The sequence below is a fragment of the Aricia agestis genome, chromosome 5 (genome assembly GCF_905147365.1).
Source record: "Aricia agestis chromosome 5, ilAriAges1.1, whole genome shotgun sequence".
Lineage (NCBI taxonomy): Eukaryota > Metazoa > Arthropoda > Insecta > Lepidoptera > Lycaenidae > Aricia > Aricia agestis.
This window is the reverse complement of record NC_056410.1, coordinates 564,921-577,400: the sequence shown is the minus strand read 5'-3', so window position 1 is coordinate 577,400 and position 12,480 is coordinate 564,921. Positions and strand designations below refer to the sequence as shown.

The 12,480-nt window shown below is 43.1% G+C and overlaps 1 protein-coding gene across 2 annotated transcripts in view; it reads right to left on the bottom strand.

The window, feature by feature from the left end:
- The window catches only part of LOC121727425 (anoctamin-4), a 43,233-nt gene that overhangs the window by 610 nt on the left and 30,143 nt on the right, over positions 1-12,480 (bottom strand). The window contains exons 8-23 of one of the 2 annotated variants that reach the window (XM_042115268.1): positions 8,549-8,725; positions 7,429-7,580; positions 7,128-7,230; positions 6,816-6,923; positions 6,391-6,596; positions 5,798-5,964; positions 5,594-5,670; positions 5,042-5,182; positions 4,633-4,797; positions 4,104-4,247; positions 3,626-3,795; positions 3,117-3,256; positions 2,325-2,484; positions 1,911-1,956; positions 1,624-1,729; positions 1-345 (exon numbers count right to left, since the gene is read on the bottom strand). In XM_042115268.1, the coding sequence (XP_041971202.1) occupies positions 1-345; positions 1,624-1,729; positions 1,911-1,956; positions 2,325-2,484; positions 3,117-3,256; positions 3,626-3,795; positions 4,104-4,247; positions 4,633-4,797; positions 5,042-5,182; positions 5,594-5,670; positions 5,798-5,964; positions 6,391-6,596; positions 6,816-6,923; positions 7,128-7,230; positions 7,429-7,580; positions 8,549-8,725 (2,407 nt within the window). The remainder of the gene's footprint in view (positions 346-1,623; positions 1,730-1,910; positions 1,957-2,324; positions 2,485-3,116; positions 3,257-3,625; positions 3,796-4,103; positions 4,248-4,632; positions 4,798-5,041; positions 5,183-5,593; positions 5,671-5,797; positions 5,965-6,390; positions 6,597-6,815; positions 6,924-7,127; positions 7,231-7,428; positions 7,581-8,548; positions 8,726-12,480) is intronic. The other variant, XM_042115269.1, reaches the window with a different exon arrangement.

The following is a 12,480-nucleotide window of genomic DNA, read 5'->3' as shown; positions in this document are numbered from 1 at the left end:
CTTCGAATGTATGCGGCATGAGGTGTCGATAGTCTGTGGAGTGTCTTCTACCGTGCTCGTATTTCGCCTCCTTCGCTAAGAGTGCCTCCCGCTGCAGCTGCGTGCGGAGCTCGGCGGGCGCGCCCGGGATGAGCAGCTGCATGAGGCCGGTCAGGCCGAACACCACGTGCTCAAACACCACGACGAAGGCCAGGCGCGCCGCGAACACGTGCCAGTAGTGAGGCGACAGGCCGTAGGGGTCGGCGTGCGCGGGCGGGTTGCGGTACCCGCGGTACGCGCACACGGCCGGGTCTACCTCCGTCTCGTCCGCGCCCCACTCCTCGCGGTAGTCCGACGTGTTGAACACTACCACGATATCAAGTAATTATCTATACTAATATTATCTATACTTATTATAATTATAATATTATAATTCTGCAGAGTTTGTTTGTTTGTTTGTTTGAACGCGCTAATCTCAGGAACTACTGGTCCGATTTGAAAAATTATTTTACTGTTGGATAGCCCATTGATCGAGGAAGGCTATAGGCTATATTTTATCACGCTAAGACTAATAGGAGCGAAGAAATAGAGGAAAATGTGGAAAAAACGGGGGAAATTATATGAAAGGGCTTATTTGAACGCGCTAATCTCACGAACTACTGGTCTGATTTGAAAAATTCTTTCAGTGTTAGATAGCCCATTGATTAAGAAAGGCTATAGGCTAGATTTTATTACGATAAAACTAATAGTAGCGAATAAATAAGAGGAAAATGTGGAAAAAAACGGGGGAAATTATATGGAAGGGCTTATTTGAACGCGCTAATCTCAAGAACTACTGGTCCGATTTGAAAAATTCTTTCAGTGTTAGATAGCCCATTTATCGAGAAAGGCTATAGGTTATATTTTATCTCGCTACGACTAATAGGAGCTAAAAAATAGAGGAAAATGTGGAAAAAACGTGGGAAATTATATGAAAGGGCTTATTTGAAAGCGCTAATCTCAGGAATTACTGGTCCGATTTGAAACATTCTTTCAGTGTAAGATAGCCCATTTATCGAGGAAGGCTATAGGCTATATTTTATCGCGCTAAGACTAATAAGAGCAAGTAAATAGAGTTTTCCTCTATTTACTGGAAAAAACGGAGGGCAATTATTTGAAATTGCTTATTATCTTTGGAACTACTGGAGCAATTTTTATGTTATTTGGCAAACATAAAGAATTGACCACGTGAAGGGACAAAGGCTATTTTTGCGGAAAAACGTACGGTTGCTTGAAATTCTTAATTACGCAAGCAAAGCCGCGCGGAACATCTATAAGTATATACTTAATAAAATCGTAGGAAAGTCAATTCTGTACATTGAATATTTTTGTACAATAAATAATACTTGGGATGTGCTCTACTACTACTACTATGCTAACGCGGACGAAGTCGCGGGCAACAGCTAGTTACAAATACATATTCAGGATATAGTACCTATTTTACAGAAGTCGATGAGCTAAACGTAAACATTATTAAATATTATTTTTCATGTAAACTCTGTTAATTAAATAAATGATGATCAAAGATATCTACGTCGCTTTGAACTGTCAAGAAGGATTTGCAGAAGCTGATAAAATAACAATATGTAACAAATTATTACTCACACGAGAGGGAGTGGTCGATGTAGCCGGCGAGCGTGTTGTCGGGGGAGTACACGTATTTGTACACCATGCGCGGGATGAAGTCGCTCGTGTACGCGATTACGAACGCCTGCAACACGCATTAGATATTGAAAAATTTTATGTTTACCGTAAACTCTAATTCTTGTACCTACCTCTATCCTTGCATTTGAGGTCTATGTAAAATATTCTGCGCGATAACCGAACCAAAGTGACAAACAATACGATAAACATGACTATTAAAATAAGAAATAAGCGGAGTAAATACTTACGTTCGAAACGACTGCCGCGTAGGTAATGCCTTTTAATATTCCGTACCTAAAACACATAAGAAAGTAAACTAAATAACATTTTCTTTAACAGACAACATATCGTGTTGAATGTAGACAAACAATAATTATTAGTATTTACACAGAACTACTTTGTACGGTGGTTTGGTCCCGTACAGAGTAAAAGACAAGTTAGGTTCAATAGGTCTATTGAATCCTTAACTTATACTAAAATGGTTAAATGGTAAAGAGAGCACGCGAACCGATTGGCGGCTTGACGCGAACTGGTTAATTAAAGTAAATTATAATAACGCGTAGCGGCGTATACGCTGACAGGTCGAGACGTGATGTACTGTCGACAAACTGTTGACCGTACATACTTACTAGTTCTGTTAATGCTAATAATTGTTAGATTACCAGGCGCCGATGTCCTCGACGCGCTCGGCGAGCGGGCGGCGCGCCTGCGTCACCATCTTGTAGGCGTCGAGGCGGATCTCGGCGATGTTGTTGAGCAGCGCGCACAGCGGCGCCAGCGGGAACGCCGCCACGAACAGCGTCACGAACCCGTACTGCAGGACTGTAACATTACCGGTAGTACTACGTCTATACGTCTATCAAAGATCGTCTTTAAACATTTTTGTAATCGATATCGGAAATATTACTCAACAATGATAACAATGATGATTTGAGGGTTATGACATTTAACTATCATATAAATAAATAACATAAATAAATAAATAAACGTTTATTCAACAAAAATTTGAATATTACACATTTGAACATTACACAAAGTACCTACATTTAACATAACAAGAGAAACGCGATACAATGCCCCCCCTGGATTATGTTGCCGTCCCTACTAAGTATATTGTCTAGTACTTTCATCTATAAAAATAACGAATTTTTGCAATTTGTTTGCAATACAACTAAAAATTATTAATTTTTTATTCTTTATAAACACCTAGCTTGTAAAAAATCTGATTTGCCCCCCCTGGCCCAGAATCTGCGTAATTTGTCCCCCCCCTGGCCCAGAACCTGGGTTATTTACCCCCCCCTGGCCCAAAACCTGGGTACGCCCATGGTACTACATGTTGTTTATGTTTTATTTTTATCATATTGTGTACGTGAATTCGGGTAACGTAATCGATTCGCAGACTCTTAAGAATTAAAACACTTAAGAATAAAAAAAAACAGCAATAATGAACTCACTCATCTCTAGATACTCGTCGAAGAGCGCGAGGCGGCCGGGGTCCTGCAGGTGGTAGTCCATCTCCCACGCCATGTGCGGCCGCAGCGGGTCCCGCGTCACCGCGCGGTGCGACCGCTGCCGCCACCAGTTGTTCAACTTCCTATATCAATTCTATTTGACATGGGAGAGCCATGCTTGCGCACGAATGGGCCGGCTCGACCGGAGAAATACCACGGGCTCACAGAAAACCGGCGTGAAACAGCGCTTGCGCTGTGTTTCACCGAGTGAGTGAGTTTACCGGAGGCCCAATCCCCTACCCTTTTCCCTTCCCTACCCTCCCATATTTCCTTCCCTACCCTCCCCTATTCCCTTCTCTACCCTATTACCCTATTCCCTTTTAAAAGGCTCTTCTGATGCTGCCGACGATGAGTGTCCGACGAGAGAGTGGGCGACGGAAGTTGCTTTCCATCAGGTGACCCGTTTGCTCGTTTGCCCCCTTATTTTATATAAAAAAAGGAAAGCTACTGACGGGTAGCCGAGCTCGACGAAGTTGTTGAAGCACTGCTTGCCGATCATGATGATAGCGAGCTGGATGCACAGCTCGGACAGGCAGCCGGCCGGGTCGCAGATGTCGCCCTTCAGCTTAAAGAACTCCGACCGCCGCGCCTGGTCGTCGCCCGGGTAGTCGTAGAACCGACCCTGGAAGGTAACGAATTTAAAAATTGGTTTTCTGTAAAGTCGGTTTACGGACGGTAGTTTGACGTGACAACTACGAACTGAGCCTATCATTACTGTCTCTCGTTCGTGCCGCGCTGTCGCTTGCGGAACGGGACAATGACGTCAATCTTTTCGTGCATGCAGCCCGTGGAAAGGAAGACGTTGTCACGTCAATAACCCCCGAAATTTTGTAGCGGTGAATAAGTGGTGAAATTGCTAGGAACACTCTCGATTATGTCAATTTTCAAGTAGTTTTGTACACTACGAGTAATTTGCTTCATGTGACTGACCTTGAAGAACGCGATGTATATTAGCGAGGAGTAGAAGTTGATGAACTCGAAGAAGAAGATCTTGAAGGTGTAGGAGTCCTCGTACTCCGTCTGCGTGCGCGGGTTCTCCACGTTCGTCAGGTACACGGCCACTTTGCTGTAGATCTGAAATATTACGAATAGTTACCACTGAGTTCCAAGAGAAAAACAACAATAAAACTTCAAACAATTTAATTTACAGCGCAACTAAATAGAGCGTAATTCCTTTCTACCAATATTTACTTTTTAGAAGTAGGAAGCAACAGCATCATTACAGTTGTAAATAAAAAGGTATTAAAAGGAGCCAACGAAACAGACTAACTATAGTCCGTCAAGAAAGTGAAGAAATTAAAAAGTTATTCCTTTTTTAGATTGATTTGAAAAATATGACACTACGATGTTGCCACTTTTTAATTTCTTCACTTTCTTGACAGACTATAGCTGTCTGTCGGTTTGGTCGAATATAACTTTTTTGTGCTCATAGAGAGGTCCAAACTCCTAAACCACATACCCTTGTGAGCATCATGATCATGGTGAGATTGAGCGAGGCGGCGGTCATGGAGGTGAAGATCTTGGCGTGGCGCTTGAGGAAGAAGCCGGAGCCGCCGTAGATGACGGACACCATGCTGATGCGGTAGATGATCGTGCCCAGCACCGCACCCATCACTATTGCGATCTGTAATTAAATTAAAACTTGTTGATAAATAAGTTAAGCTTTAGTAATAAAATTAGTCGGTAACTTCAAGATGAGAGACAATTTGCATTGCAATTTTACAAAAAAATGCATCCTCCCATGCCTCATTTTGTTGTAATGTAATAATATGTACCTATACTGATCCTCACGCGTTGGTGAGAACGCTCGTGATTCCTATTAATCACTCATCCTGATAATGTTATTAATGAATGTAACGTTAACTGACCATGAAGAGCACGGCGGAGCTGGTGGCGACGTATCGCACGGTCTTCTGCCAGGGCGGCAGGTAGGGCTCCTTCTCGCGCGTCACCGGGTTCGTGCGGAACGTGCGCACAGACGCCTCGAACTCCGGCCGCGGGTCCTCGTCCTGGGGATCAATTGAGTTTAAGGGGGGAAACGAGCAAACAGGTCACCTGATGAAAAGCAACTCGCAATATTAGAAGAGCTGCAGGTGCGTTGCCGGCCTTTGAAGAGGGAATACGCTCTTTTCTTGAAGGTTTGCAGGTTGTGTTTATAGTTCAAAGGAATTTCTAAATTTTCTAGGCAAACAAGAACGACAAAATAATATTACGATAATGTAGATGAATATCTCCTACTACTCTTACATTTATTCTGATTAATTTCGTTGCGGGTCCCAAGATAGATTTAGCTTGTCCCTCGGACACCCTTGAAATCATATCAAAGGGTTTTCGTGGTTGGTTACCAATGTTGATCCTGGAGTTGCAATGGTGAGAATATGTGAGCCATATGCCCGTTAAAAAAATGTGTTAGAAATTACCTGTTCGACGCTGGCCAAATCCCATTCCCATCTGAGGACGGACTGCTTTCTTTTCCACAACTCTAGGAATGTTGTCGCTGAAATCGTTATAACAAAATAAGGAACTTCTTTCCAAAAAAAGTTATTACAATACACGAAAAACATAGAAAGATATAGGCAAATTATATGATATTATAGTAATGATATTAGTTGGTGGAATCTCACCCCAAAAGGACATGAATATCGCGAAGAAGACGGTGGCGGGGTTGTCGAAGAGGTAGGTGAGCTTGGCGAAGAGACAGGAGTCGGAGAGCTGCTGGTACTGGCAGGCCTTGTCGCACAGCGGGCACAGCGTCGTGTTGCCCGGACCCGACGCGTCGCAGATCTCTTTACTGAAAAGTAGAAAAACTGCTGGTGTAAACAAAACATTCTGGCAATAAAGCTACTTGATTTGATTTGAAAGCGAACGAATAAATCCATCGATATCCATTGCGATTTATACACGACGGTAGGGAGTTAATTACTGCTCAAAATTTTAACAAAATTATTTTAAGAAATGACGCCACATACCTACGAGTACATTATCAAAATCAAAAATAAAAATAGTTTTTATTCAGAGTAATTTTTACAAAACTACAAAAAATTTCCGAAGGTCGATTCTAAGGTGCCCACCACCGGTTCGGGAACTAACCCGGCGAGAGTAACTGACGTAATGAACTTTCTTTTGCCACTCCAAGAAAGTACTGGCCTCCTCCACCTACAACCCGCACCTACAACAACACCTTTTAGCGCAAGAGCTAGGCGACCCATGTTAGTACCTGGGGATGTTGTCGTCGGAGTTCATGCTGGCCAGGCCGTAGAGGAAGCAGAGCGTGCCGACGACGGCGGGCGCGTACAGCATCTTGGTGTAGAAGCCGAGCCAGCAGAAGTACAGCGCGATCTTCTCGCCGAAGTAGCGCCGCACCAGCCACAGCGGCTGCTTCTTGTACCACTTGCACGGCCGCGCCCACTCCAGGTACAGCAGCTGTAAACACCGCATCAGTAGCGGCGTTAGGGGCGGCAACGCTGGGCAACCGCCCGGGGCGCCGGATAAAAACAATTAAAATGAAGAAAAATCGCGATAGCTATGAATGGTACGAATTTCTCTGTGCTCTACGACCATTACTCATGAGCTTTTTCATTCTTAATTCATTGTTATTATTTTTATAATCGGTCAGTATTTGTCGCGACACAAGTGAATTACCCGTCTGTCGGTCTGCGTGCGGTCGGGGCCGTCGGCGTCGTAGCGGCCCTCGTGCAGCGGGAAGCACGCCAGGTACGTCCCGTCGTTCAGCAGACGTCGGATGCCCAGCTGCATCGACATACATTGATTTTGAAATTTTGTTTAATATTGTAAAGATGGTGTCTTATTTAATGTAGACGTCGTGTGTTAGTCCAAAAATTAACCTGGCTTAGCCCAAAAAATTAACTGATTTAGATCAAGTTTTGTCGTTTCAAAGCTGTTGCAAACAAGAGTGGTTCTATAAAATATTCATCGTGTCGCCTAGGCCAATACCTTGGTATCGTTGTTGTCGTACTTTGCCCGCAACAGAATCTGCATCACCATGAGGCTGCGCTGCGCGGGGGAGAACTGAGTGTGCCGGTCTTTCACCAGGAACCTGAATATTAACGTCACAGTTGTTATCAAAAGAAATTAAAGATTGCAATAAATATTTGCAACGTAAGAAACGCCGGGGATATGCACAGCCATTGCTTTTGATTGCAGTTCACAACAGCTAGGTACCTTTCAATTGATAGTTTACGGTGCAGTGGCATTAATTCCGATATAGGGCACATGCCATAAGACGGTAACTCACTGCTCCTCGCGTCGCACGCCGGGCTTGTCGGTGGCGGTGTAAAAGGAGGGCTCGGGCTCGATGCGGCTGTGCTCGTACTCGTACAGCTGCTGCCAGCGCCGCCGCCAGCGCCACCACCACCGCTTGTCCGCCTCGCCCGCCGCCTCCTCCCCCTAGGGATCGTCAATTACCATGTTAATACGCCACTGACCAGTAAAACAGCTAACAATATGTTGGAACCACAGAAATAAATCAAGATAGAACGGCTAAGCGGGTGGAGTACGCGTGTTTCAATCTTGCACAAGTGAGCAAGATTTGTTGAACGTTCATTCAGTCAGCGCGCACGTCTCGACTTGATTACACCGGAGGGGTTGTGCAAAAATGCCTCATTGTGCAGTATCTAATTGTAAAAATATAGGTACGAAAGTGAAACGGTCAAAAGGAGGTATTTCTTTCCACGGGGAAGTTATTTGTTCTAACTAATTGCAATGCAAAAATTGACACGATCGATTCCTTAGCAACGCACGCGCGTCGCTGTTCTATCTTAATTTATTTGTGGTTGGTTCCTTACTCAATCAAACGGAACACCTTTTAACCATATGGCTACGTCATTAAACTACGTGGACAGCATTTTTGCGTGCAGGGCTTAGTAAAGTAACAATGTAACGCGTAGTTTCAACAATATATAAAACAGACAAAACAATCCCTACATAAAACTTCTCTATTATATATTGTATGCGATTCTGCTATTAGAATAACCATGACACGGTTATTCCCTTTTTTAACGGGCAAAACACACAAGCAATCCAGCATCTGTCAAGACGTGTCACATAGCAACGCAGAAAGGCTCTCAACACCTGACTTGCTTCAACTTAATAATCTGTGCTTCAACATGTCACTTCTTTCTATAAAACCACCCCAGCCGGGGTGCAACAGCTTCTTTTATTCAACGTAATAACCTTTTTTATATATCTTATATTTTTACATCGTCCACAAGTAATTAACACAAACATATATAGCTAAATTTCGAAGGCCTGTTCCAAATAATCTAATTTTACTTCCCGAGGTTATCTTACCCAAGCTCTCGTTAAAAAGGGCACTAGCAAACTAAATTACCTAACTCTTGTCGAGGTGAACTCACCCAGGCCCTGACGGAGATGGTGATGAACCGCTTGGTGGGCAGCTTGAGGCCGAGCACCTCCGCCAGGCGCATCTCCGTCTTCCACGGCAGGTGGATCTTCAGGAACCACGACTTGCCGTCGAACGACAGCACCTTGTTTTCCAGCTCCAGCTCCAAGCCCTCTTTTATAAGGTTCTCCTGAAACGTGCGACTTTAGTGATTAAGGTTCGGTGGCAAGGCAAGACCTTTTGATGTGGGCAAGATATATTTTGCAAGTCCCCCTGAACCTGATGGATGATGCAAGAGTCAAGACAGAGGACGGATTTTGTTGAGTGAAAAAATTTTTGGATACTCAAACTTTTATTTATCTCTGTTACTTTTGTTTATCTCTGTCAAGGTATTATAAACAGCTTTTGACCTTTGAGGTACCGGTTTTATTTATTGTCGACTGCCAGCATTTTACGGCTTTGTGCAGTAGTTAAAGTAAGATAGACTAAAGACACACCTAGATAATTACATAATGTTATTAATAATTATACTTGTCGGAGGATCAGAATTTAGATCAGAACCTTCAGACATTGTGGGCTTAGATGGGTATCGTGCAAAAGAACAAAACTTGTAAAAATCAAGTTGTTTATTAATTGTCTTCAAATCAGATGTCTCAGTTATAACTTATAACACTGTACACAATTACTATTCACTCAACACTTCACAGCACATTACACTATACACTTGACACAAAGCGAAACGTAGGACAGTTCCGTAAGCACTGGTTGTCTGGTCGACGACTGGAGCGAAAGTGAGAGGCACTCCGCCCCACCAGAGCTTTACGACTCTGTCGAAGCGCGCCATAACTAAATTGCACCAATTCGCCGCTTGGTGGCGCACTTGCGCTTCGTTTCGTGTCCGTATTCATGACCGGTTACGACACGGCCATCCTGTGCGACACACGTCCCTGTGTGTCAGTTAATCTGTAACGAAAAGAAAACGACAAAGTCTCTGTTCGGCCATCCTTTTAACTTGCTACCATACCTATGCAATGGAGAGAAATGAAAACTAACTATTTACTCCATTCAATTTATCTCAGCGATTAGATTTGTTTACAAAAAGCATTAAAACTAGTTCAAACTAATCAATTATCCTAATAGTAATTCAAAAACTACGACTAACTTTAATCATGTACCTTTTGAGAATCATTTTAATAAAGTTTTTCAAAATAAAATCAATGACAAATCAATGACAGCCTTAGGATCCACATTCTCTATTCATAGGTTTGTAAACCTGCTCAAACACATAGCTTCCCATAAGGAGAGCCCGAGTCACACTACGACTCTATGATCAATGCTACACGGCCTGATCCGACTGTACCACCCAGGACTACTGCCTACCGCCTATCCACGGACTACCCATAGGGCAGATGCCGATTTCTACCGGACTACGGCTACAGCATCCTGGTACAGTCTCCACACTTGTGTGAATGTGAATCCTGTACTGCTTTTAACTATGGCAACATTTCTTCATTCTCCACCTCATTATCCTCAACAATCTCAATAGGTACCTGACTTTCGGGCATCTTTCTAATTCGATCATGCGCGTACTTATAGGTGCGCTTATTTGCCAAGGATCTTAAAACATATCGGTCACCATCTAAAACTTCAATTATTTGAAATGGCCCTCTATACTTAATATCTAGTTTCGTCTGATTGCGTTCCTCATTTTCAATTAAAACAAAGTCACCAATCGAAAATCTATTCACGCCTGCCTTGCTGCTATCAAAACGAGTATTATTGTAAATAGCCGATTTTTGTATGCCTTCAGATGCCGATTGCCTAACGTGGTCAAGATCGATTATCTCTTCGCTATCGTTTGCCATTAGGTCTAAAGGGCGAGCTACTTTGCCTATGAAAAGTTCCAATGGACTGGCTTTTGTCACCCGACTTACAGAACAATTGAGTGCTAGCTGTACGTCTCCTAAAGAATCTTGCCAAGACTTTTCTTTGTCAGATTCAACTGCGGTAAGCATAGACTTTAACACGCTCATTACTCGTTCCACCTGACCATTAGCGCGACACGAACCCGTTGCTATAAGATGAAGGTCGATGTTCTTACTGGTACAAAAATCTTGAAACTCTTTACTAGCGAAGCATCGACCTTGATCTGCAATTATACGTGCAGGTGCACCAAAAAGTGCTACGCTATTTTTCACTGCCCTAATACTACTTTTAGTGTCAATGTTTTTAGTGTGAAATAGTAGAACGTACTTTGTAAATGCATCGATCAGGACAAACACATACTCTTTACTATCATTCTTTCCACTCAACTTGCCTGTGGCATCAATATGTATTGTATGCCACGGTACAGCAATTTTTGGTATAGGTTGAAGTTCGGCCTGTACCTTACCTGAACGAGACTTAGCCATTTTGCATGTCACACAATTATCAACAAATTTTCGCACATGTCGACTCATTCCCTCGAACCAATAATGATCATACAGTTTTTCTAACGTTTTTTCCCACCCGAGATGCACTAGAGAGTCATGAACATTGTTTATGACCGACCAGCGCATAGCACGAGGGACGATGGGTAAACATTTTGCCCTACCGTTCCGCTGTATCTTACGATGAAGTATGCCTGACCTAACCTCGTAAGTTTTAGAAATGTCATCACTTAACTATCCCTGGTCGAGATCAGAAATTAATTTCTTAATTTCTTCATCTCGCTGCTGTTCTGCATGAAGCCAATTGCTGGATAATTCGGCCAAGTCAACTCGCCTTTGCTCCACCTTTTCTATGGGACGTCTCAAAGTACCCGGCTGCTGTATTAAGTTTCTAGACAAGAAATCAACATGTCCCATTTGTTTACCTACCTTATAATTTACGTCGAAATCGAACATTTGCAAAAACATCCACCATCTGTGAACCCTCGGCGTAAGATCAATTTTTGTTCGCGAAAGCTTCAAAGAATTACAATCGGTGACTACTGTGAATTTTCGACCGTGCAAGTATTGCCTGAAATTTCTTACCGCATTGACGACAGCGAGTGTCTCCAACTCATAGGAGTGGTACCTCGATTCAGCTGGGGACGTGCGTTTGCTATAGTAGGCCACAGGGCGACGCTTACCTTCTACAATCTGGAATAATATTGCCCCGTACCCATCAGCACTCGCGTCAGTGTGTAGTTCCACCGGATATTTTGGATCAAAAATCATTAGCACAGGTGCATTGGTTAGAATTTCGATCACTTTCTGCCGTGCTTCCTCGCATTTAGAAGTCCACTGAAAGGGACATTTTCCTGAGGTAAGTTTGTAAATTGGACCCATAAGACGCGAGAAGTTCGGCACAAACTGTCGAAAATACGAGGCTAGTCCAACAAATTGTCTTACCTGCGTTATTGACTGGGGTGAGGGTAATGCAGACAGGGCTTCTATTTTCCGCTTATTTGGTTTAACTTCACCTGCTTCTACCTCATATCCTAAGAACTCTATTCTAGTTTTAAGGAAAGAACACTTTTTAAGATTTAGTGAGAAACCTGCCTTTGTAAGTGTATCTAGAACTATCTTTAACCTCTCTAAACCTTGAATAATAGAGTCTGAAATAATTAAAATATCATCGACGTATACCACGACGTATTGATTAGCAAGATCACCTAATGCTCTTATGATAGCACGTTGAAAAACAGAGATAGCATTACGAAGACCGAAGGGCATAGTTAAAAATTCATACTGGCCGTCCGGCGTAATAAAAGCTGTACGTTCAATAGACTCGGACTGGACTGGTATTAAATGAAAGCCGCTAGCGCAATCCAGTTTTGTGAAATAATTTGCGCCACTAAGTCGCGATATCTGGTCGGAAATGAGCGGGAGAGGATATCGGTCAGGTACTGTATTCGCGTTCAGTTCCCTATAGTCTATGCACATGCGGTCCGAGCCATCGTGTTTCTTTACTAATAAGGCG